The 24,908-nt window shown below is 43.7% G+C and overlaps 2 protein-coding genes across 3 annotated transcripts in view; one reads left to right on the top strand and one right to left on the bottom strand.

Annotated features, from left to right (window-relative positions):
- COPA (COPI coat complex subunit alpha) overlaps positions 1-9,906 on the bottom strand; it is a 37,166-nt gene extending 27,260 nt beyond the window's left edge. Inside the window, exons 1-6 of the mRNA XM_081025244.1 lie at positions 9,763-9,906; positions 8,315-8,428; positions 8,037-8,110; positions 4,424-4,504; positions 4,022-4,098; positions 3,175-3,319 (exon numbers count right to left, since the gene is read on the bottom strand). Of these exons, the coding sequence (XP_080881370.1) occupies positions 3,175-3,319; positions 4,022-4,098; positions 4,424-4,504; positions 8,037-8,110; positions 8,315-8,428; positions 9,763-9,802 (531 nt within the window). The 5' untranslated portion in view covers positions 9,803-9,906. The remainder of the gene's footprint in view (positions 1-3,174; positions 3,320-4,021; positions 4,099-4,423; positions 4,505-8,036; positions 8,111-8,314; positions 8,429-9,762) is intronic.
- Positions 9,907-9,937: 31 nt separating this feature from the next.
- On the top strand, positions 9,938-24,325 carry NCSTN (nicastrin). Of its 2 annotated transcripts, XM_081024723.1 has the most exons (18): positions 9,948-10,115; positions 11,317-11,421; positions 12,041-12,188; positions 14,674-14,797; positions 15,290-15,411; positions 15,829-15,974; positions 16,717-16,867; positions 17,183-17,292; positions 17,550-17,702; positions 18,381-18,485; positions 18,667-18,744; positions 19,595-19,767; positions 21,206-21,308; positions 21,429-21,524; positions 21,836-21,923; positions 22,167-22,321; positions 22,549-22,761; positions 23,371-24,325. In XM_081024723.1, the coding sequence occupies exons 5-18, from the start codon at positions 15,297-15,299 to the stop codon at positions 23,491-23,493; spliced, it is 1,809 nt and encodes a 602-aa protein (XP_080880849.1). In that variant the 5' UTR covers positions 9,948-10,115; positions 11,317-11,421; positions 12,041-12,188; positions 14,674-14,797; positions 15,290-15,296; the 3' UTR covers positions 23,494-24,325. The 2 variants fall into 2 exon arrangements, with proteins under 2 accessions (XP_080880848.1, XP_080880849.1); XM_081024722.1 differs by lacking the exon at positions 12,041-12,188 and having other exon boundaries at positions 9,938-10,115.
- Positions 24,326-24,908: the final 583 nt, after the last annotated feature.

A 24,908-nucleotide genomic window follows, 5' to 3' on the forward strand; every position in this document is an offset into this window, starting at 1 on the left:
AAGCCCCATCGGGCTCAATTCTCAAGAAGACAGGTTTTCCTTTAAAGATTTCTGTTTTCTTATTGCTTACCTAGCTCAGAGTGCTCCCTTTCTTTTATAGAAAGAAAATGGAAAAATTAGAATTTTCACCAGTTCTATAAATGTGAAAGTATTCATTCTCTGACTCAGAACTAACTTTTCCTCTCCTGGAAATATCAGCCCCAGTCCCTAACAGACCTGATAATTCTCTTCCTGTGTTCAGACTCAATGGAACTGAGGCAAAAACAACTGCTAAAAGAATATGCTTAGGGCCGGCCCGGTGGCTCAGGCGGTTAGAGCTCCATGCTCCTAACTCCGAAGGCTGCCAGTTCGATTCCTACATGGGCCAGTGCGCTCTCAACCACAAGGTTGCCAGTTCAATTCCTCGAATCCTGCAAGGGATGGTGGGCTCCGTCCCCTGCATCTAAGATTGAACACAGCACCTTGAACTGAGCTGCCTCCCGGATGGCTCAGTTGGTTGGAGCGTGGGCTGTCAACCGCAAGGTTGCCAATTCAATTCCTCGACTCCCGCAAGGGATGGTGGGCAGAGCCCCCTGCAACTAAATTGAACACAGCACCTTGAGCTGAGCTGCCGCTGAGCTCTCGGATGGCTCAGTGGTTGGAGCGTGCCCTCTCAACCACAAGGTTGCAGGTTTCTACTCCCGCAAGGGATGGTGGGCTGTGCCCCCTGCAACTAGCAACGGCAACTGGACCTGGAGCTTAGCTGCGCCCTCCACAACTAAAACTGAAAAGACAACAACTTAAAGCTGAATGGCACCCTCCACAACTAAGATTGAAAGGACAACAACTTGACTTGGAAAAAAGTCCTGGAAGTACACACTATTCCCCACTAAAGTCCTGTTCTCCTTTCCCAATAAAATCTTAAAAAAAAATAAAAAATACACACACACACACACACACACACACACACACACACACACACACATAAAAAAAAAAAGAATATGCTTAGTTCTAGAAAAGGAAAGATAAATGTAAAAGTCTAACCAAAAGCTCCTTTCACTTGGTTAATACCAAAGCACCTCCTTTCCATTCTGGTTAAGGGGTTTTGGAGATTTGAAGAGAAAAACAGTTGGAAATTGGTAAGGAGAGCATTAATATTAGTAGAGGAGTTAGCACAGAAATTTCAATATCACAGATACTAGTAGAGCAATTGCAATGTTATTATATAGTAATCCATGCACTTCACACATTCAAGAGCAAGTATAAACCCCAGTTGGGGTCACACTCTCTCCCTCCTTCTCTGATTTAAGGCCCTTAATTCAGAGCCAAAAATACTCTCCAGCCTACAAAGGGAAGAAAAGGATTTCTTACCTTGAGCATTTCATGATCACCAATGAGAATCTATCCACCTAACTGCCTCAAATTGCTTTAGCTACGTTACAGGGAAACACTGCTGTGCTAGTATCAGGTGGTATAAACTCTTAGAGTGGAGTAGTACAAAGCCCTTCTTGACCTGGTGCTCAAAAAAGAAATTAAGCCCTAATGGCCAAAGCATTAGTTTATGCATATAACAAATTAACTTCTTTATGATCTAGGATGGCATTTAGCTGTATACCATTCTTAGAAGAACTGAGAAAATAGTCAAAGTAGTCATTTGAGTAGGCTTAATTCTGTCACAGAACCCAGTTGGGAAAGGCTAATCTAAATAACTGCCTCTCATCAGCTGGAACAGCATAAGCCAGGATCCAACCCCAGACAGAGAGGGTGCTTTGAATGTGCGCATAGTGAAAATCCGTGAAAAGCCATAGCTAGGTTACTGGGAGAGTGAATAATAAGTTCCCTGGTACTAGCAGTAAGGAGAGGGCACAGGCTCACAGTGTCAGTGCCTAACTCCTCCTGTTGGCATGGTTGGTCACATCTGGGTGTACTTCAAAACACCTAGCCAGTCTGACACAAAACTGCATTGGCAAAAGCACTAGCTGAGGAAGGTCCAACTGTCCTATCCCCAGTACAATCTTGTTTATACCACTCCCTTCTAATTTGGAACCTCTGAAAACTGCAAACACCACATGCTCTAGAGGTTTTACTGTCCAACTGTCCTCATCTTCCCTTTGGCTTGTTTCTATGCTACATGAATCTTAAACAACTGCTATTTCAACATTCCAAATGCTGCACCCAGGAATCCAAATTTTCAACTTGCTGTTCATTAATGGCTTGTAGGAACATCAAGTACCATACTGTCCCAGCCCACCATGCCACAAAGGAATTGGGAAAAATTATCACCTCGGCCATACAATGCAGAAGGGTGACTCCTTTATTACCATAAAGAACCAGACAAGGACCTACGAGGGGGCCTTTCTTTTACAGAATGAAAACAGTTTTGTAGTCTAGCCACTGACCTTTCAGAGAACCCAACCTCCAAGAATTTCTAAGGCAATCAACAAAGGAGATTCAGCAAGTGATAAGTAAACTTAACTGAACATAGAATCACAGCATTTAGAGTTGCACTTCCCTATTCCAATTCCCAGCAAAGCACTTTCGTTTATCCAGCATGTCAATCTCATAGCTATAGTCCTTTCTGCATTTAAATGATCTGGTTAGCAACTTGTCAGATCTTCTCCATTCAGCACTAAACATTTAAATAATATCACAAAATCAAGATATATAAACTGTGAATGGAGGGATTATCCAAATTATCCAAAAATCTGTAAGTTATTTTTATTTCTGGTCCTAGAAGTCTGTCCTAATATTTAAAAGTATTCTGGAAGTAATTCAACACACACACCTCCCCAATGCTCCTTACACTAGAAGAAATATAAAAGAGCGATTTTCCTATATCAAAATAAAGTCATAGAATCCAAGAGTCCTATTTCCCTGCACTAATCTAGTCCCCAAATTTGTTTTTGTCAAAGATTTTTTTTGTGTGTGGAAAGCTTGATTCTTAATCAAATTCTGCCAATGGTATATAGATTTTAATTAAAACTGATTTAACTAAAAAGTGAAACTTTCTTCAAATTAAATGAATTTTCTAGAGCTACCACTTTTCTTAGGAAATACCTCTAACATGAAGAACCATCAAAGCAGATTTAATACCTTAAGAAATAAAGATATTATATGAGAACAGAATATTCTAAATTTTCCTGTTTTAAGTCTACTACCTTCATTATTTTAAGCAATTGCAGTTTTGCACCAGACATGACTAGGTTGTCCCCTGCACTTGGGCAGCTCACCAGAAATATCCCAAACGCGCACAGTCTGGTCCAGGCTGGCTGATACAACCAGGTCTTCAGAGGGGTGGAACTGAGCACACATTACGTAATGGTTGTGCCCTGTTAAAACACTGCAAGAAGGAGAAAAAGATAAAGACAATACCAAATTAGAGGAAGGAATCAACAGATTCCTACACGCTGAATACCATTCTCCATATTTAACAGATACAGATATTCAATTACACTTTTTTCGAGACAAAGGCAAGTCATCCTAACAATTCTGAACTAATAATGAGCAAGGTCAGCTGTTTTAATAATAGCTCTCCTCTTACCTTTAATGCTTTGTTATTAATTTCAGGAGAGCTGAAATTGTATAGCTCTCCTCTTAACAACGTTAAAATATCAAAATAAATGAAATATTAGTAACTCATACTGGAAACTATCTGTTAAATTTTAGTGGACTATCCCTCTTACATAGTCCTTACATCTTCATGGAAAGCTCAAGACCGAAATACAAAGCAAGACGGAGGTCTAGACCTTGATTTAAGTTTAACGGGATCAGAACTGAAAACCAACTAAAAGTTTTGTTGTAAAAGCCTAGCTATATGACCCCCTTTCTCTGGTAAGAAATAATCAGAAAATCCAGATTCATACCTTACTTACAAGATTGCTTTCGTATTTATCATTTTGTAAAAGCATCTTACAAATACAATCAGTAATTAATCAGCAGACCCTGCCCAATAGGGGAGGGAGATGATTGTTCTGAAGAAAAGTTGATTATAAAAACACTAGGAAAAAGGAAGACACTTTGACCCCTCTGTCTCCTGTTTTACCAGACACAGGTTCTAGACTGCCAGTTCCACACTCGGATGGTCTGATCATCTGAAGCACTCAGAATCCAAGGATATTCCTGAAAGATATTCCAGAGAAAGGGTTTGAACATTAAACAAAATGTCCTTTCAGGCTCCTGTTACCATTTCTCTTTGGAGGGTTCCATTGTCTAACATCTCAGCTATATGAGCAAAGGGATGCTGCTTTTGATTTGATTCAATATAACCCTGAGTGCTTTCTTTTACAGAAGGAAACAAAGTAGGAAGGTCAACACCACACAGATCCTAGAAGAGCCACTACAATAACATAATTCTGTTATCAAAGCATGGGTTCTTGAGGCACAAGATGATTCTTACGGGGAAACTGAAGAATGCTCTAAAACTAGAGGCACCATGGCCACTTACATGATGAAAAAATGTGGTGCGGATGTAGTCTAGGTGCCCGAGCAATGTGAAGAGACAGCGCCGAAGCTTGTAATTCCAAACCTGTGAAGATGGAAACAAATCTAAGGAATAGGACCTAAGGTTCCTGAGCCTCTAAAAGGCGCGGGTTTTTCAATAAACAAGTTGGATTTATATTTGGGTATTTCTAAATAAGCAGGAACTTTGATAGGGAGTTTTGTTTTAGGTTGCAGGAAAAAAGACCAAGCTAGGGAAAACCTAAAGCTAAAACTATGGAAAAGGTTTTTCCATTCTTTGGGGAGAAACCATCTGTTTAATGACATGAGACAAGATGCTTTTCCAGGCTTCACTTGAAACTTCTTTATACTGCTTAACTGTATTCTCAGCTTAAAATACAGACCCCTTAGTGCTTTACCTATCAGGATAAAAAAAGTAGGACAGACACCAAAGGAAACAATAATATATGACATCATCTCTTAGACTCTTAATTTGGTGGCAAATGACGCCAATATGTTCATGATCTACATTCATCTACCACGTAAACAGACTTTAACTCATTACTATGGAAAATACTACATGCTCAGTTAGGCTGAACAAAGCAGAGGAAACATCCTATGAAGTTGAGTTAATTACCAAAGTTCCAGGCTTCAATGAACACAACCGAAGAAGACACTGAAATCAGGACCATCAGTGTAAGAGTTCATGCTCCCCATCCAAACCACGTCCTCCTCAAAAATGAAAGGTCAGATGCTTTTCTTTTTCTTTTCTTTTTTTAACTTTTAATACATGTTTATAATCTCTCCAGGCCAGCTTACTACTATTCTTTCCTTTGTTTTACTTAAAATTTTTAAAATTTTCTTTTGTAAATTACAAAAAGTAACACCATTTCCTATAACAAATTAAAATAACCCAAAAGTATGATTGTCCAAACTAGACCATAAGCTCCCTAAAGACAGGGCCCTTGTCCATCATGCTCAATACTATACCCCTAGCACATAACACAGAGGCGAACACTTAGTAGGTGCTCAACAGATATGTGTAGAAATGAGAAAAGGTAAATAACAGAAAAAGTGAAAGTATCCCAATACTTTCACCTTCATCTGTTGAATCATCTATAAATAAATATACATGTATACAGCAGAGTTGGAGTTTCATACAAAAATTAGGTCATATCATAAACACTATTTTGTAATTAGCCTTTGTCCCTTTATTGAGTTCAGTGTTTTAAACTTTCACATACGTAGCTTCAAATTATCTTGGCTCTTTTATAGTCCTCTATCAAACTCCAGAACTCTGAATCCTTAAAGACCTATAGGGTTTGTAGGTCTGACCATTTGCTGGGCTTCCTTATCTTACTCTTTATAAATCTGGATATAGCAAACAATATGATGAACCACAGACATGACTTTTCTAGATAATCTCCCTTTCATCAAAGAACTATAAATTAAAACCACAGCATGACAACACTACATACCTACCAGCTGGCTATTCCTTTAATTAAACAGCTTTATTGATATATAATTCAAATCCCGTACAATTCACCCATTTAAAGTGTAGAATTCAATGGTTTTTAGTACAGTCATAGTTATGCAAACATCACCACAATCAATTTTAGAATAATTTATCACCCCAAAAATAAAACTATACCCATTAGCAGTCACTTCCCATTTCTTCACAACCCTAGACGACTACTAATCTACTTTCCACTTTATAAATTTGCTTATTCTGGACATTTCACATAAGGGGAAAATAACTTCTTTTTAAAAATACTAATCATTTTAGAAAAACTTTTTTGTGGAAGTAAACAGAGTAAATATCGATTTTCTTTTTTTAATACAGGTTCAAAGTCTCTGGCTCCAGCTTTTGTCTTTATAATAGTCAAGCTTGTTCAAAGAATTGCCTATATTCTGCTTCTGCTTCCTCACTTCACATTAAAGTGCTAAGATGATTTATGCCCCGCTAAATAAGCAATACAAAGATTACTTGGTCTTTAACTTATGCTGACCACTTTCTCCTTCCCAAAATTCTCTCCTTCCTTGGTATCCAAGAGGCTTCTGCTTCTCCCTCTTGGTTCATCTCTAACCTCTCAAGTCATTCTTTCCTATACTAATTTTACTTTCTCTATCTTTTAAATGACAGTTTGTTTTCTCATTCATCATAATTCCTGAGTGATATGTTCTAACTGCTTCCGCTTTGGCTCCCTCCTTCATGATGACAACTCCCAAATACATCTTCTGGGCAGATATAGCTCCACTAGGCATGAGCACCAAGATGGTAATTATTACCCATCTGCTATGGAATGAATGTGTCCTTTCCAAAATTCTTATGTTGAAATCCTAATGCCCAAGGTGATGGCATTAGGAGGTGAGTTTTGAGGTGCTTAGGTCATAAGCGTGGAGCCCTCACGAATGGGATTAGTGTCCTTTTGAGACCCCAGAGATCCCTTTGTCCACTGCCACGATGTGAGTACACAGCAAGACGTCAGCAATCTGCAACCTGGAAGACCTTCAGAAGACCCGGACCATGCTGGCACCCTGATCTTGGACCTGTAGCCTCCAGTACTGTCAGAAAGAAATTTCTGGGAGGTGACTGGTTAGCTCAGTTGGTTAGAGCGTGGTACTAATAACACCAAGATAGCCGGTTTGATGCCCGCATGGGCCTATGTGAGCTGTGCCCTCCTTTAAAAAAAAAAAAAAAAAAATTCTGTTGTTTATCAGCCACCCAGTCTGTGGTATTTTGTTATAGTAGCCCGAACAGACTGAGACACCATCTTCTTCCACTCCAGAAAATTGTACTTGTTTTTCCTTTCCTAGTTAATGGTACCCTTGCTACCTAGTGACCTAAGTTAGAAGCCTGAGATAAATAATCTCACTTATTTTCCCTTACAGTTCCTCTAACATCCACGCAACAAACTTACTGATTCATTTCCTTAAGCACTCACATTCATCTTTCTCTCCACTCAAATGCTACTGCCTAAGCTCAGGCTCTGTTCCTCTCTCATATGAACTTATACAACAGTCTCCTAACTGGTATCTCTGCCTCCAGTCTTGCCCAATTCAACCAATCTTTTCTCTATACTACCACGCAAGTAATCGTTATAAAAAAAATGTCAATCTGGTATTGCTCCTCTATTGAAAACCCTTTAACGGTTCCTTGTTATTTGTATAGATCCCATCTCCTAAACACTGCCAACTCCATGATCTGGCCCTTTCTCTCACCTTACACAAAACTAATTATAGTTTCTTATCCAGCTATGTCATGCTTTTTGGTCTCTGTACCTGGAATGCCCTTCCCTATTTCACTTTGGTTATCTCTCTATTATATCACTCACTAAACTGTACACACCTATTATTTGGGTATACATTTATCTCTTCTATTAGAATGAAAGCTCCTGGAGAACAGAGGCCATTTTTTACTTATTTTTGAATTCCCAAAAAATAAAAGTATCTGATACACAGTAAACATTCAGTAAATGTTGCTGGATAAGTGTTCTGGATAACATTGTGAAAAGCCTGAGCTCTGTATGAGTAAGAGGTACTGTTTTTTAGACCCTTCCACAATTCCCAAACTCTATGTTCTCTGTTCTTTATTCCTAGTAATGACAGACCCGCTGTACCTTAATCTTATAGTCGTCTCCTCCAGAGACAAACAGTGGCTGCTGCTTATGGAAGTCAATGCCTCGTACTGGACCTGGGGAAGAAGGCAGGCAATGTATGTTAAAGAGAGCTATGCTTCCTAATCTCTAAGGTGATTCTTATTCAGGATCTTCCAGTTCTATCCCCTCCACATTGTTCAATCCTAAAAGAATTAATGTCAAACAAGGCTTAAAGTATTCTAGAGGACAATAAATACTTGTATCTTTTTTTAATTTCCTCCTAGAAACTATTATCTTACCATCATGTTCATCAAACTTGTCAATGAGGGTACACATCCGATAGTCCCATAACTGGATGACTCCATTGTGTAAACTGGTCAGGATCCAGGGTCTTTTGGGGTGAAAACTGAGCCCTGAGGAAAAAAACAGAGAATGATCCAATAAATTAAGCAAACCCCACAATGTCACCTCCGGTCAATTCTGATAAGAAAAAGGAACAGCTATGTTAATCCTAGGTTCATTCATACATTCACTGGATGCCGGACATTGTGAATTTTATAAGGTGCTGGATTTTTTTAAATATTTGCTATCTTCTTTTAAAAATTGTTGGAATTTGTCGTAGGATGCAGTTAAATTACTTGGAATCAGTTGATTCTTTCGACACTTGCCTTTAAGTTTTGTTAGGGTGGGTCCACAGCAGCCTTTAGTGTAGGTCTAATTTGGCACCACTATTAAGGCAATACCCTTTTGAAGTCTCTATATGATGCCTTGTAGTGGTAGGAGGTCTTTCCATCCTCACTAGCAAGAACAGATTTTTAAGCTAATGAGTCTGTGTCAGGCACTGTAACAAGCACTTTTCATATACTTTCACATTTTAATTATCTTTATTAGAGAATGTTAATTATTCACATTTTACAGATGAGGAAACAGATTTAGAACTAAGTCATACACCTAGCTAATGGATATTTCAGCATTCCAAAGCAAGCCCATCTGATTCCAAACGATAAGTTTCTAACCACTTTGCAAGCTGCATCTTACTAAATATTCAAGATATATACTTTTTCCAACTCTCAGAAGACCTTATTTCTCTGCCTTTCCCACTGTAACATTCTAAGAGACGACTGCTGTGATTTCAGTCATTTGCCTTCCACCCCCAACCACTGATACTAAAGCTCTAGAATTGCCATACTTAGGAAATAAATATGCCCAGTTACCTTTGAATTTTAGATAAACCATGAACAATACCAAAAATTATTCACTGTTTATCTGAAATTCAAATTTAACTGGGCATCCTGGCAACCTTACCAAGCTCAGACTTTACTGGGGTTACAGGCCTAAATGTCCTGTTTCCAAGTAGGAAATAAAGCCAAATGGAGGCACCGGATGTTGACCTGGTGCAGTCTCCTTAAGTGAGGTAGCCAGTGCTCATCTCCACAAAAGCTACTGACTTGGATACAAATGGCAGAGGTCGAGACTCAATCCCCAGGGACACTCCCTAGAATACGTCATCAAAAAGCCATCGGGAACACAGGCCCCATATGAGGAGGAAAAGGGAAAGAATTGAAAACGGGCCTGAAGACCCTCCTGAGGTGTGGCGGGCTGGAGAACCGCCCGCCAGGTCTAACTTCCCTCCGGTCCATCTTCCTCAGTGTTCCTACCGAGGGCCCAATTCGGCCCACCGGTCTACCTTCTCTCCTCTCAGTGACAGCGCCGCCCCTGACATCCAGCCCCCATGCTCCTCTACTACCTTTGACCCGCGCGCTCTTGGTCTCGAATTTGGTTAGCATCCTTCAGGCCTGCAGCTCCGAGCTCCTAATCCGAGCCCCGCCACTCCGTGAAGCCCTTCGGTGTCTCCACGTCAGCGGCCCTCAGCAGCAACTCCCGGAAGTTCCTCCAGACACGAACTTCCGGTCCCTGGAGCTCCGGGCCACAGAGACGGCGCCGGTGTGGGCCTAGAGAGGCCACGGACGGACAGGAGGGGCACAAAGACTTCCGCTCCGCAGAGAGACAAGATGGCCACGGCCGGGGGTGGTGGCTCTGTGGCTTACCTGAGATGTCGGGATCTTCTTTGCCTTTTGTCTTTCTGCGTCCTCCTGGCAGGTGAGGCCTCCCCCGTCCGTCAGCCTGTAAGGAGAACCCTCCGGATTGGCCCAGCCGCGAGCGCCACCGTCTTATCTCCTGGTTCCTTCTGCCCTTCTGTCCCCCAACCCTGTAAATCCTCTTTCTCTTTCGTTCCCACGACAGAAGTTCCCCCTTTACCTGGACCTGAAGGTTTCTCTCCCGCGGCACGTCGGGTCGCCCCATTTCCTCCTCCAGGCCTTCTGGACTTCCAGTCCGACTCTATCCCACTTTATCCGTATGCCTCCTTTTCCCCAGGGCCCCAGCCACCGCACCCGCAATCAAAACGAACAGATGTCATAGTTCAGCTTCCTTCCCAAAGCGGTTAGACATTTCAAGATGAAAGCAGCCTCGTTCTGTTGCAGTGCAGCGCTTATTAGAACAGTAGATTCCTCATTTTCTCTGTTGTTGATTCCGCCATAAACCCGCGTACTTCATTCCCCGTACTTTTCCTCAGTTTGTCTCATCAGAATATGGGGTACTCTTAACTGTCTAGACCATGAAATAATGATTCAAGGAACTTTAAGCATTTATAATGTATATAAGTGTTTGCTTATACGCATTTACTTTCTGGTATATGGCTTTCTAGTTTGTCAAGCCCTAAAATTCAAACATGCCTGTATATAACAGTGACCATACCTTCCCCAAGTTCACATAGTTTTTAAAGATCCCCAAAGGAGAAACTATGCCCGCCCCACACTGGGCACACACAAATGATATACTGATGTTAGATTAACTGACAGGTGGCATAAGTTTTCTCCCAATTCTGTTCAGACTCCTGAAAAAAAGTCTCAGAAAGATTTTTTAAATTGTAATTTATAATCTTAGATTGGAACCCTTTTATTAAATAATTTGTAATACACATACAGGATAGAAAAATGGAAGTGTGGTCACCCATGCAACCAGAAGCTGGTACATCTTAGGTTAAATGCCTTTTCTCTGACAAAAGAAGTTTTTTCTTTTAGTTTCACTGTCAGTTGCTCTATGTGGAATTTGTAATAACCCGCTGAGGCACATAGGTGGTTGCATTTAGTTGTTCTAGTAATGTGCCCAAGAAGTGAGAAGAATGGACATTAGTCCCATTTTAGAAAGTATGATATGCCCAAGCCATCCAATGAGCTAAAGACAAGATAGAGGCTAGTATTATCCTAGTTTTTACTAACACTTTTTATCTTCTGATCAGGTTTGTGCAGGGGAAACTCAGTGGAGAGGAAGATCTACATCCCCTTAAATAAAACAGCTCCCTGTGTCCGTCTGCTCAATGCCACCCATCAGATTGGCTGCCATTGTGAGTTGAGGTTGGGATTTTTGCCTGTGGCCATTGATATTTCAGTCTTTGCCCTAGATATAAATATCCAAGTCCTGCTTGGGAGTCTCAGCATACAGATTAGGCTATGTGGGTGGGAGCTTGTAGAGAACCATTTGTCAAACCAGGCAAGATAGTTATTAAAAGCTAACATTTAGCAAATGCTTACATACTAAGCTTCTTACATGTGTATCTCATTTAATCTTCACAACAACCCCATGAAGTAGGCCCTATTATCTCATTTTACAAATGATGAAACTGAGTGAGACTTAAAGAAGTTCAGTAACTTTTCCAGGATCATCCTGCTATTAAGGATGAAGCTAGGGTTTGAGCCCTGGTGGTCCAGATTCCAAGCCAGGACTCTTAACCACCCAGTGGGTCAAGTGGAAAAATATACTGTTTTCTTAGGAGAAAAAAGTCTCATATTCTATGGAATTCAGTCATCACCTGAACTCTAAATGATCTTTTTGCAACCAAAATGGGCTTCTTGAAGGCAGTGAACTATTTGAAGAGGAGGCATCGATAAAGCCAAATAGTTGCAAGAGGAAGTTGTAAAGCATTTGGATTTGTCTTTATGCTTTGTAAATGTGTTCCAAAACAGGGTACCATGACAACATGCCTATAAAACTATGAAAGGGGAAAAAAGTTGTGATCTGAAGTCTGAATCCCAGTTCCTCTTCTGCTTAACCTGCTATCTTCAAATTTTGTTCTTCTGTGGATAGTAGCTCTGTCTGAATGTAGTTTTGCAGGTAAGCAGGAAACAGAATCAGATCTTGGCTCCTTCATCAAATTTGTCACCTCTGAATTTCAGTTTACTCGTATGAAGACAATATACCTGCACAAAGCTGAAAGTCAGACTACCTTTAATAAATGTATATTGATGATGCTGAGTAAATAATGTAGTCTCAGCAGTACTCTGTGACTTTCCTGAAACCTTCTAATTTTATAGGAGAAAACTGGGACACAGAAGTGACGGACTTGCTCAAGGTGGCAGTTACTACTTTTCTATCTATCCTTCCTCTTATGTTCATTGTCCCATGTGTTTGCTATAGGAAGTACTGGGAGTAGGATAATTGGTTTAAGCAGTTCCAAATAAAATTTCTGTTGTACTCAGTTGTTAAACTGGACTTAGTTCTTAAACTGTGGGCTGAGTCAGACTGCTGATCTTGCTAGAACCCCACTTTAGTGCAAAGGCTAGGACCCCGTCCTCCTGGAGCTAGCCTCCAAGATACCCCTTTGGGGATGAGTCATTCTGTTGCATGTTCTTAGAGCAGCCCTGTGGGAAGCAAAGCAGTAGCCTCTAAAGATAAAGCTAAGTGCCGGTACAGAGAAACAAGTGGGGAGGGGCTGGACTCTGGCCACTTCCTCATTAAGATCTTGTTTCCTTTTCCCCTACTTATTTCTAAGTCTTACTTCATCATATATGTCTGTCCTGAGCAGGCTACGCTCTCTTTAACTAGAGTTGCTACCATGATAAAAATGAAGGAGAAAGACCCAGGTTTGATTTTCTGATTATAATGCCCTGTTTCTGTTAGACCCTTTTAAAATGCTCGAAGGGCTTATATATGTAGGTTTCTTTTCATTCCTTTCTTTCCTTTTTGAATTTGTCCCTACAGTATAAGATAGATAGGGGTATTGAAGGCTTATATAAAGTAAGCAAATTACTTTAGACTACACAATCACCCATTGGAACCTAGATTAGAATCCAGGTTTTTTTCAGTGTCACGACTTGTCTTTTTCCTGTCCTCCTTGGAGCTGTAGTTACATATTTTTTATTTGCCAGACTAGCGTTCCCTTTTCCCATGTTTTAAATACTATGGCAAAGACTGCTGTCTTTTATTTTACTTAGAACTGCCATTGATAGGTAGGTCTTTTTTTTTTCTTTTAATAAGTCTTTATTTGAACCAAACTGATGACATATGCGAGGGAGCAAGATCTCAAATGCTCCCAAGTAGATCTTTACTAAAGTTATTCCAGATTCTGATATTCCTCTGTATTTTATTATCGTCACTATCAACATGAACTTAAGTATTTGCTGTGTGTAAGACATAGTTGAATGTTGCGGACCTGATTTCATGTCTAGATTTTACCAGATCCCATGGGAGAAAAAGACTACCTGGCTGGCAGTCTGAAAGTGCTTATAGTTTTTGTCTCATGGAAATTACAGATATTTCAGTGCCTTGGTCTAGAGCCATAATTTGCATGCCTGGCTGTGTACAATAAAGAATCACAAGTGGCGTGTTTTGCAAATACACATGCCTGGGCCTCACCTTTAGAGATTTTAATTTAGTAGATCTAAGGTAAGGCCCAAATATCTATATTTTTAAAAACTCCAAAGTGATTCTGGTATACAGCCAGAGTTGAGAACTGCTCTAAAACAATTTATGAGTAACACATCCAGTTTTGAGTGGGAAGAAGACTTGTGGGGAGACCCTAAGATGTCTCTACATGGATCACTAGGGACTTGAGCTGTATTGCTACATAGAACTCAGGGTCATCCATCCTCTAGTGCAGTACTTCCCAATCTTTGTCATGTGATGAAATACATAGAAAATGTTATTTGTATGGCATTCTGGCACATACAGAAATAGATATTTGTAGGGCCTCCTGGGGTAATGGGTGAGTCTGCTCCAGCCTAGGGTCCCCAGAAATGAAGGGAATCAATATCAGCACATCTCTAAATGATTCAAGGCCCATCAGTTGGGAAGCTCTGTTCTAGAGACCTTAGCGTTCTTGATGAACTTTACCTAAAACTGGCCAAAAGCAAGTAAAGTTATTCCCAAATAGGGCAAAGGAATAGAGATCCAGGGAGGCTACTGACGCCAACGGAGTCTGCACATATGTTTTCACAAAGGAAGATTCAGTGCTAGAACAAGCTAGAGATTTAGAGCCTGCCATTTCCTGGAGAAAATACAGGTTTGAACCCTTTGGTGTCTGCTGTCATAAAATCTTGCATATATGACTTATGAGGTTGAGGGAAGAGGGCAGGAAAGCAAAGATCACACAGCCTTTCTAATCTTTAATGAACAAGACCTCATGAGTAGACTTCTTGGCTCTTTTGTTTTCTCTTCCCTTCTGGTAAGCCCTCAGGTTTAGCAGGACCCTTTCAGCTGTTTAGTTCAAGTCTAGATGTAGCTGTATTAACCCAAATGTGACACGTTTTTGGGGATAGATGATCTGCAGAATCAGTGAGGCAAAGTCTAGAGCTTTAATTGACTCATTCTGTCCTGGCAGCTTCCATTAGTGGGGACACAGGGGTTATCCATGTAGTGGAGAAAGAAGAGGATCTGCAGTGGGTGTTGACTGATGGCCCCAACCCGCCTTACGTGGTTCTGCTGGAGGGCACGCTCTTTACCAGGTAAGAACAGCATGTACCGGCTGGAAACTGTGCAGACAGGAAAATTCAGTAAACTTGTGAGTAAAAACTTGCCTTGGCTACCCTGGTCTGATCAGGGGAGGGAGTAGGGTGATTCTCAGAAGGAAAGATGCACCATCAAAAGGAATCATCTCAATAAACATCTAAGTATTACTTTGTCTTGTGTACCTGAAACTAATTTAAAAAAAAAAAAAAGGAATCATCTCAGTGACCTTACAAATAGAGTTCTAGTGAGTAAGGACCCCAGGGAAGAAGGAAGGGTGCACAGGGTCACTCAGATACAGAGTAGATGAAATTAAGCCCTGAGCTCATATTGGGTCATAGTCCTCTCAGAAATTAGAGACTGAAAATGCAAGAAATGAGTCAATAGTTTGATTCCCCTAATTCCCCATTTGTTTCCAACCTTGGGGGCAGGATATTGGGCTGCCTGATAACTTTCCTGTCTTCCTTCATGGCATTCCCTCCCTATTCCAGGAAGGTGATGGAGAAGCTGAAGGCAAGTACCAGTCGAATTGCCGGTCTTGCAGTGTCCTTAGCCAAGCCCAGTCCTGCCTCAGGTTTCTCTCCTAGTGTGCAGTGTCCCAACGATGGGTTTGGTAAGATCCCCAAAGGATCGGGGGAGCCTACTGTCACCCAGAGCTCATTGTTGCGTTAGTCTCATGTCTTAGTATATGTATGTAAGGGGGTGGTATCTGTCTGTGTGTAGTGTGAGCAACTGATTCCTTAACAGAAGATAGTGTTTCTTTGTCTTTGCCACTCATCCCTTCCCTCTCCTGCTTTCCCTTCTTGCACTACCCTTCTATCCTCCCTTTTTGTCACATGCTCAGATCCCTAACTGGCCAGCCTAGGGCTCCCTGAAACCAGTGTCTGTTTTACTATAGGTGGTGACATGTTGATGCTTGCTTCTTTAAGTCTCTTAGTCCCAACCCTGTAATATCCTAGCCTTCCTCCCTCATCTGGTCTTTAAGTGGTTAGTGTCCTAACGTCTTATTTGTTTCCCTCCTCCCTTTCAGGTGTTTACTCCAACTCCTATGGGCCAGAGTTTGCGCACTGCAGAGAAATACAGTGGAACTACCTGGGCAATGGCTTGGCTTATGAAGACTTTAGTTTCCCCATCTTTCTTCTTGAAGATGAAAACGAAACCAATGTCATCAAACAGGTAATTACTCTAGTTCCAGTTAGAAAGAATTATTTTTTTAGGCTCTCCTCTTGTTTGGGCGGGAATCTCATCCTATTAGTGCACCCTCTGAAAAAGAGTTCCTTCAAGAAGAGCCAAGAAGTTTATTTTTCTCACATTTCCCCTCCCATTTCTCTCCTGCCTTGACAGCATTAAAGACTTAGACTGGAAGAAAATGTAAAGGGTGTTTTATATGAAACAAGGTATAGAGCACTGGTTAAGAACCCCTAGTATGGTAAAAAGAGCATTGGACTACGAATTGAGAGATTTTGTTCAATAATTTCTGAAGTTCTTTTTAGCTCTAATATTTGTTAATTCTAGTCTAGCTTCTTCATTTTGACACATAGAGCAGTTAACAGATTTATCCAAAGTTACACGGTGAGTTGATGTACAAGCTGGCGTGAATTTGATTTTTGATCTCCAGTTCAGTGCTGTTTACATCAAATCACATTGGGAACCATGGCTGAAGCTCCAAATTGGGCCAGGTTATTTGGTACAGGGTAATTTCATTTGCCCCAACTAAGTCATTGAGTCTGTCCCCCTTTGCACCTCTTGATGAGTTTTTCCCTTTCACTTTATAGATCCTGTGGTTGTACCAGGACAACTACAGCTCAGGGACAGATGTGGGAATAGCTTCAGCATAGAGCTGGACCCTCTTCTTTCTGGGAAGTGGGGGAGGGACTCCACAGCTACCTGCCTCACTGGGGTCCATCTCCCCTTCCAGTGCTATCGAGATCACAACCTGAGTCAGAATGGCTCGGCACCAGCCTTCCCACTGTGTGCCATGCAGCTCTTCTCACACATGCATGCTGTTATCAGCACTGTTACCTGCATGCGACGCAGCTCCATCCAGAGCACCTTTAGCATCAACCCAGGTAGGACAGATCCGAAGCACGCTGGGTGCTTTGAGTGGGGATAAGTGAACCAGGCCAGGGAATGTTGCAAGAACACTGTGGGGAAGAAATGGGTACAGGCAGAGGGCACTGGGTGGGAGAAGTGGAAACAGTTCTGAACAATTGCAGCTTATCTCTGAAGTGCACTGGGGCAGAGAAACCAATGTAGAGCAGTGGAGATAGGGAACATGACTCACAGAGTCTATGGGTCACTGGTCAGAGAGGTCTTCCATGCTTTCTTTTTAGCTACCTTCTCCCGTACACCTGTTGATATCTCACTGTTTGTGTCCTGTTCAGAAATCGTCTGTGATCCCCTGTCTGACTACAACGTATGGAGCATGCTTAAGCCTATAAATGTATCTGGGACTTTAGAGCCTGATGACAAGGTTGTGGTGGCTGCCACCCAGGTGAGTGTTGGCCCCTGATTAGCGTGGGCAGAGCTGGCACAGAAAGGGCGGGCAGGACTCTGTTGAGCATATTAGGTTTCAGAGTTGCTACAGTGCAGAGCCTCAAATGGAGATGGATCTGGGCCAAGGGACTCCAGGCTCAAGCTGTCACTCCAGGACATGGATATTCTCTCGATTGGAACAGGAGAGGGGGCCTGGGGCCTTGTCGTAATTTCCATATTCAAAGTGTACTTCCCTGCCTTTTCTGGTGGACCCAGCTGGACAGTCGTTCCTTTTTCTGGAATGTGGCCCCAGGAGCTGAGAGTGCTGTCGCCTCCTTCGTCACTCAGCTGGCTGCAGCTGAAGCTTTGCACAAGGCACCTGATGTGACCACCCTGCCTCGCAACGTCATGTTTGTCTTCTTCCAAGGGGTAAGGCCTCTCTGGCTGGAGTGGAATGGCCGGAAATTAAGGGTGGGGAGAGGCGGATAAAGATGGGAGTAGCCATTATTTGGAGAAGACCTCAGCACTTGACCTAAGTTGTTTTTCAGCAGAGAGCTTCTGGATATGTCTACATGAGTCTCCCCATCAGATTCTCCCATTTTAGGACCTGGAAGTGGTGTTCTGCCCACTCCTCTCTCCCCCACTGTTGCCATCTACTTGAGGCTTCCTTTTACTTTTATTCTCTCGACCCCTTGTACTGTCACTCCACCCCAGAGCCCTGAGACTCCTGACCCTCCCACTGTCCCAACAGCCTAGCCCTGGAATAAGGGAACAGCAGCTATGGCTGAATTGGTGGAGGTAGTGGAGGAGCAAGAAGCAGGCACATAGAGGCTGATATTTGCCTGAGTTCTTCCTGAGGCCACTCTACCCTTTTCTAGGCTCAAGAAGTCTTGCGATACATACATGTGAAGGATAAGGATAGTCACAGCTGGCAAGTGGGGTGGAGAGGAGGGCCCAGTCACATGACCGTGTAAACTGGCCAGCAGTTGAGAGGCCATGAGACAATAGCCTTCATACCGAGAGCTTTGATGGTCTGACCTCAAGGAACTGAGGCTGCCCTAACCCTTTGGAATCTCTGTTCCCTTTCCTGCCATCTCTACCCCTCAGGAAACTTTTGACTACATTGGCAGCTCAAGAATGGTCTATGATATGGAGAAGGGCAAGTTTCCTGTGCAGTTAGAAAACATTGACTCATTTGTGGAGCTGAGACAGGTGTGTAGCATGTGTCCCTATCCCCTTCCTTCCTACTTAGAGTTTCCTCCTCTGTTGTCCTCACTGCAGGTACCACCACTTCTTCCCTTGACTTCTCTTCTTCTGATCCCACTCTTTTCTCCCGGGCATGGGCTGGAACAGGAGACTGATTATAAGTGTTGCTTCTTCATCCTTCCCCCAGGTGGCCTTAAGAAATTCACTAAAGCTTTGGATGCACACAGATCCCATGTCTCAGAAAAATGAGTCTGTACGGAACCAGGTAATCTGAGCATCTCTTTCCCTAACTTCCATTTTCAACAGCTCAGAATACGGGTACCCTCTCACCCTGGCCCTATCCCACCACCCCTCAGGGCCTGTGAGACAGGACCTTAGGTTGGATGTTAGCTAAAGGGCAAACATCACGGCTGTCACAGCTCCCCAGGAAGAACCATGAGCTCAGTTCATGTCACTGATTCCCTGGAATGGGTACTTCTCTGGTAATTTGGTGCCTAGCAAACTATCGCTGCCCATTGAAGACAGAGCAGTTACTAGCTCCTTTCTCTCCCTGCTGCCCCGTGTTTCCAGTGGTCCAGGCTGCGCTGCCCCATTCCTGGCATGTCAGACTCCCGATCATAACTGTCCTCTTTCCTTACTACTTGTTCAAGCCTCTCCCTCCCTTCTCAGTCCAGCTTTAGGCCTCTTTTTTCCATGAGGTCTCTTTCTGTCACTCCAGCTTCAGTGTCATCCCTGGTCTGGGCTCCTACAGCATTTACTGACTGGATTACCTGTTTTGTATTATTTGTCCCTCTAATTCTGCACAGCAAATAATAAGTGAGGCATTTACTGAGGATAAGACAGAATCCTGAGGGCAATAGTGTTTGCCTATAAATGAAAAGCACAGGCCTCTTCCTTCTTTGTTCCATAATTTTAAAAGAGTGGTGGAGGGGCTGCAGGAAATTCAGAGAGCCTTGAGCCCAAAACCCCTGAGATCTAGGAGGGCTTAGGTCAACTCCCCAAGCTGAGGACTTGAAGTAGAGAGCATTTCAGGCCTAAAAGAGACCTCCTGCTTGCCATTCCCCAGCCTCCATGCGTTACTCAGTCACACTCCACCCCCCACCTCCCATCCCTAGGTGGAGCATCTCCTGACCACACTGGAGAAGAGTGGTGCTGGTATCCCTGCTGTCATCCTCCAGAGGCCGAACCAATCGCAGCCTCTTCCACCATCTTCTCTGCAGCGATTTCTTCGAGCTCGAAATATCTCTGGTGTTGTTCTCGCTGACCATGCTACTATCTTCCATAACCGGTAAGAGTTACCTAGCCTGCATCCTCTTCTTTCTCGGAGAGTCTGCTCTGCACTTGGGGGTCCATAGAGAGAAATGCCCTCTGTGTCAAGAAAGATCACTGCTCTCTCTACCCACACCACCCTCTTCAAATTCTCAGGTCAAATTGTGTTCTTTGCTCAGTGGCCTGTTCACATCTAACTGGTCCCCTCATTTGTCTTGATACTCATCTTAGAAAAGGCTTCACCTCAGTCCTTTCCTGCACAATCATCCTCCCTGTAGTTCTACTTCTCCCAAGCTCTCTAGGGGCCTGAATTCGCCAGGGGTGCTGGCAGAGTACATCATGTCAGACAAGAGCACTGGAATAATAATGGGCTTCTTAAGGAGCACGGCAGAGAGCTGTCCCTGTCTGAGGCCCACCCGAGGGTGCTGCAGATAATACTCTGATAATACTCTGATATGTTGCATGTTCTTGCCATGTGGTAGTGAATGTGGTTCAGTGTAAGGGTATGTGAGGGTATAGCTCCCTGCAGTTGAGGGAGCTCCAGAAAAAGGAATAAGGCCTGTTAGTCACACTTCTCCTGGTCCTAGGCATCCCTAAACTGCCCCTAATTTGAGCCCTGGGCTAAATGGGACTTCTTACTCAGGCTGGACTCCTAAGCCCCCAGCCTCCCTTCCACTCTTCCAACAGGCCAGAGTTTCTGAGTGAAAATGCTTAAGCTCTGGTTCTCCAACCCCAGTCAAGTGACAACTTCTCATTTATTTTGGACAGCAACAGTTCTGGTGCATACAGTCAACTCTTCTCCCCCAGTTTGTTGTCCGCAGCACTTTAGGGTGAGGGGGGATTCATCATTTGAACACATTTTGGACTCTTGCGGCCAACTTGATTCTGTAAGGGGCAGGCATTTACTGATGGTAAAGTCTGGGAGCTCTTTCCTCGTAGCCCCTCTTCTAAGATCTTGGGCGTTGCCCAAGCAGCGGCAGGGTGGTTTGACCCAGTGTAGTATTACATATCTGTAAATAGATGTGCTAATCCCCCTCTACTCCCAGCCACCTCAATATAAATGATCACTGGAACAGTCACACTATTGCTCTCATAACGTGTGGCAGGCTTCTCTGAAAGTCATGTTAGCCATCCACCTGCATCTGCAGCCCAAATGATATAGAAATATCTCCAATGTTTAAAGAGCTGCCAGGAAGGAGATTCCTGCATCCTGATCTTAATTCACCTTTTTCTACCCTGTCTGTGAGGAAATTCTTCATATTTAACTAACCACTCTCAACCTCACTCCTACCTCCCATTCTCCACACTTTCTTCAATATGAGATCCTAATTTCTCTTCTCTTCTTCCTGAATGATGAAAAATGAGATACCGAGTTGCTGCATAAGGGGCATTTGAGGGGCGAAAGGGACAGGGCCCTGGCTAAGAGTAGCCAAGGCTCATGCTGGCTTTCCTGGCAGCTATTACCAGAGCGTTTACGACACTGCTGAGAACATTAATGTGAGCTATCCTGAATGGCAGAGCCCAGAGGAAGACCTGAACTTTGTGACAGACACTGCCAAGGTAGCACTGGGCTGGGCTGGGCTGGGCGGGAGCACAGGGAACACAGTGAAGAATATGAGAATGTTGCTGTTTGGGGTCAGAAGAGGTAGGCCATTTAACCTCCCTCCTCACCTACCATAGACCCTGGCAGATGTGGCCACAGTGCTGGGACGGACACTGTACCAGCTTGCAGGAGGAAGCAACTTCAGCGACACCATTCAGGCTGATCCCCAAACAGTAAGAGCAAATGAGCCCTGACTCCTTCCTGTCCATTTACACAGAAAGCCATTCCATCCTTACGTCCCTTGTCTGGTCTCCCGTATCTTGGAATCCAGCATGACTGTATGTGCCTGTGAGGATGGACCCCTGACACCCCAGAGTGCTCTCGGCTGGGCCTCATCTGTACCCTTGTGAACCAACCACTGCTCCCCTAACCCCAGAGTCCATCTGGCCAGTCAGGTTTCTACCCAGTGACTAGATATTCACTAGTCACCCTGTCCATGGGCTCCAAGTCACAAGGTTCTCTCTTCTTACTGTCCCAATCCTAGGTTACCCGCCTGCTCTATGGCTTTCTGGTTAGAGCCAACAACTCATGGTTCCAGTCAATCCTCAGGCAGGACCTAAGGTCCTATTTGGGTAAGCACTTGAAGTGGGACCCTTAGCCAAGAAAAAGAATAGAGAAAAGTCATCATTTTGGTTTAATCTTTTTTTTTTCTTTTTTTGTCTCTTTTTCCCCCGTTTCCCTTTCTTCTGATATTTGTTGGATCCTTTTCTCTTAACCTTTTCTTCTCTGGCCGATCCTGGGCTCTTCCTATCTCTGTCCATCTGCACTTCACCTTCCACCCACCAAATCCTCCCTTCCCTGTGGTCTCCAATCAGGTGATGGGCCTCTTCAGCATTACATCGCTGTCTCAAGCCCCACCAACACCACTTACGTTGTACAGTGTGCCTTGGCAAATTTGACTGGCAAGGTGACCAACCTTACCCGAGAGCAGTGCCAGGATCCAAGTAAAGTCCCCAATGAAAACAAGGATGTGAGTGGTGTTGGAAGTGCCCAAGGGTCCCTTTCTCATGGGAAAATTGGAGGATCTCCTAGCCCAACTGGACCCAAGGGCTTGGGATGGAGAGGTGGAGGGATATAGCCCTTTGAACTTGAGTGTTGAAGAGAAGTAACCTGGGTGAAAAAGAGTCGTGTAAAGGGCAAAGGGAGTGAGTGACAAAGGGTCACCTCAGCTGTGCTCTGACCTGTCTTCCTGTTTAGCTGTATGAGTACACGTGGGTCCATGGCCCTCTGAACTCCAACGAGACAGAACGGCTGCCCCAGTGTGTGCGTTCCACAGCACGACTGGCCAGGGCCTTGTCCCCTGCCTTCGAACTCGGGCAGTGGGGCTCTACTGAGTACTCTACATGGACTGAGAGCCGCTGGAAGGACATCAGTGCCCGGATATTTCTAATAGCCAGCAAAGAGCTTGAGGTGAGATGGGGGAGGGGGTGGTGGCAAAGATCTGTTTGAGTCTTTTCTATTGCCTCTTGTCTCATACTCCCTTCCCATACTCCCTCCCATTTGCCCCAGGTTTGCCACAAAAACCTACTGCAAATCTGTCCTTTGTCAGCCAGTATGCCCCATTAGGAAGTTTGTCTTGACTGATAGTTGGAGCCTGTGTTCATTCTGGAGATAAGCTCCCATAGAGAACCAAGGAGATACTCCTTACCGTATAATCCCTAGGTAGCCCTTCCACAGCTCCGCTCCCAGTGGCATAGCTGGGATTGGTCAACCTAGTATTCCAAGTACCTGTCACAAGTATGTCAGTAATATAATTGCCACAAGAGAACCAAAGTCAATGGGTCCTGCCTTTAAGATGCTTAAAATCTAAGTAATAGAAGATAAAAGCCAGAACAAAGGTACTTTACTGCTCTTTTCAAATGAGGAGACTAAGTCTCCAGAGAGGGGAAATGTTGTCTATGATTGTTCAGCACTTGGTGCTTGGAGCCACCTCCAGAATTCCGATGCTGGCTCCCAGCCCCAAGCAATAACCCCAAACTGCACTGAGATAATCTGAGAGCACCTCTCTTCCCCCTGCAGTTCATCACCCTGACGGTGGGCTTCGGCGTCCTCATCTTCTCTCTCGTCATCACCTATTGCATCAATGCCAAGGCCGATGTCCTTTTCATTGCTCCCCGGGAGCCAGGTGCTGTGTCTTTCTAAGGAGAGCGCCAGCTTTTCCTGCCTGCTCTGTTATTCACTTCCAAAATCATTTGTTCCGCTGGGACAGAAACCACTAGTTTGTCACTAGAACCTCTCTGGGCCTGGCTCATACTGGGATTAACATAAAGAAGTGGAACTGCCCGACAGAGACAGAGATAAACAAGTCCCCTCCTCTCCCCAGCTCCCCTTTCTGGTCTCCCCTTGGCTGTTTCTTTTTTCTTCCCCCTCCCCCAAACCCACTCTCCAGACAGGTTCTGGGATAACAAATCGAAGCTTCTTGCTCCTGTTTGACTCCTAGCTACCCACCCTAACTTACCCTTCTTTAGGATCCCCCTTCTACTCTTTCCTTCCTGCCCTGTACCTTCCTCTGCTCCCTGCCCCACCGCCTGTATCCAGCCACCTTCCTGACCAGGAAGAAGGACATGAAGGATTGAATGCCAGGAATAAACTCTAAGGAAGCCCTGAGGAGGATGACGAGCTGATCTGAGGGCCGAACCTCTGGTCCCCCTCCCACCACTCTGTCTCCAGGCCCTTAGACGGCACATCAGGGTGGGTGTGCGCTGCCATCTCCAGCCCACAGCACTAAGTTGTCGTTTTAATTAAGCAGTAATATCTATTTTTGTTTTCTTTTTCCTTTTTTTTCTGTGTGTAAATATATAAATAGCAAGTTTCATTAAAATAGACTATCCCATGTGACCTGTTATACTTCTCCAACTCCCTTGTCAAGTGACCCTGGAATGGAAGTTATGAAATTGTTACCTCATGTGCTGTATTCTGGGTCTCTAGAGGCCCAGGGTGTAAGGCTTTGTGAAAACCAGCTGGATTTCTTGGAGCCCTGGTTTCTGTCTCATAATGATGTTAGCAGAGTTTTCTTCCCACCTTTGTATTTGACAGACATTTATTTATTCACTTTGAGATGAAGGGAATACACCCTTTGAATAGCTTCCAGTTGGGGTGAAGGGAGAGATAGATACACTCCCAACTAGGTGTGATCCAGTGTGATAAACGGAATAATTACTGAATATGCAGAGTGCCCTGGTAAGAACACAGTGGGACTTGGGGTAGAAGGGTGGCATTTAGAAAGGCTGCAAGAGGAGGAGGCATTTGAGATGTGATTTAGAGTTGCCAATGTGGAAGCACAGAGCCAAGAGAAGGCACCAGTCATATTAGGGAGTGGTGAGTAATTCAGTATGTCCAAGTCATAAGGATTAGCAGGCGAAGCTGGGGCCAGGTCACAAAGGCCCTTGGGTGGCATGCTAAGGAGTGTGGGCTTTCTGTTGTTGGTGGGCGTTTTATAGACCAAAACATGAATGATTTTGGAACTCTTCTAGAAAGATAACTTTGGTTCTTAGGAGATACTAATTTCCTGGGTCTCAGGGAGGCAAAATTCTGGAATGGATCAATACTGCTAAATG

Source organism: Rhinolophus hipposideros (genome assembly GCF_964194185.1).
Source record: "Rhinolophus hipposideros genome assembly, chromosome: 19".
Taxonomy (NCBI): domain Eukaryota; kingdom Metazoa; phylum Chordata; class Mammalia; order Chiroptera; family Rhinolophidae; genus Rhinolophus; species Rhinolophus hipposideros.

Excerpts from the sequence above, each read along its gene's own strand:
- NCSTN (XM_081024722.1), top strand. The coding sequence starts at position 10,028 with ATGGCCACGGCCGGGGGTGGTGGCTCTGTGGCTTACCTGAGATGTCGG. Across the intron at positions 17,703-18,380 it reads TGTTTGTCTTCTTCCAAGGG|GAAACTTTTGACTACATTGG; the intron begins GTAAGGCCTCTC and ends TCTACCCCTCAG. Across the intron at positions 22,322-22,548 it reads TCCCCAATGAAAACAAGGAT|CTGTATGAGTACACGTGGGT; the intron begins GTGAGTGGTGTT and ends CTTCCTGTTTAG.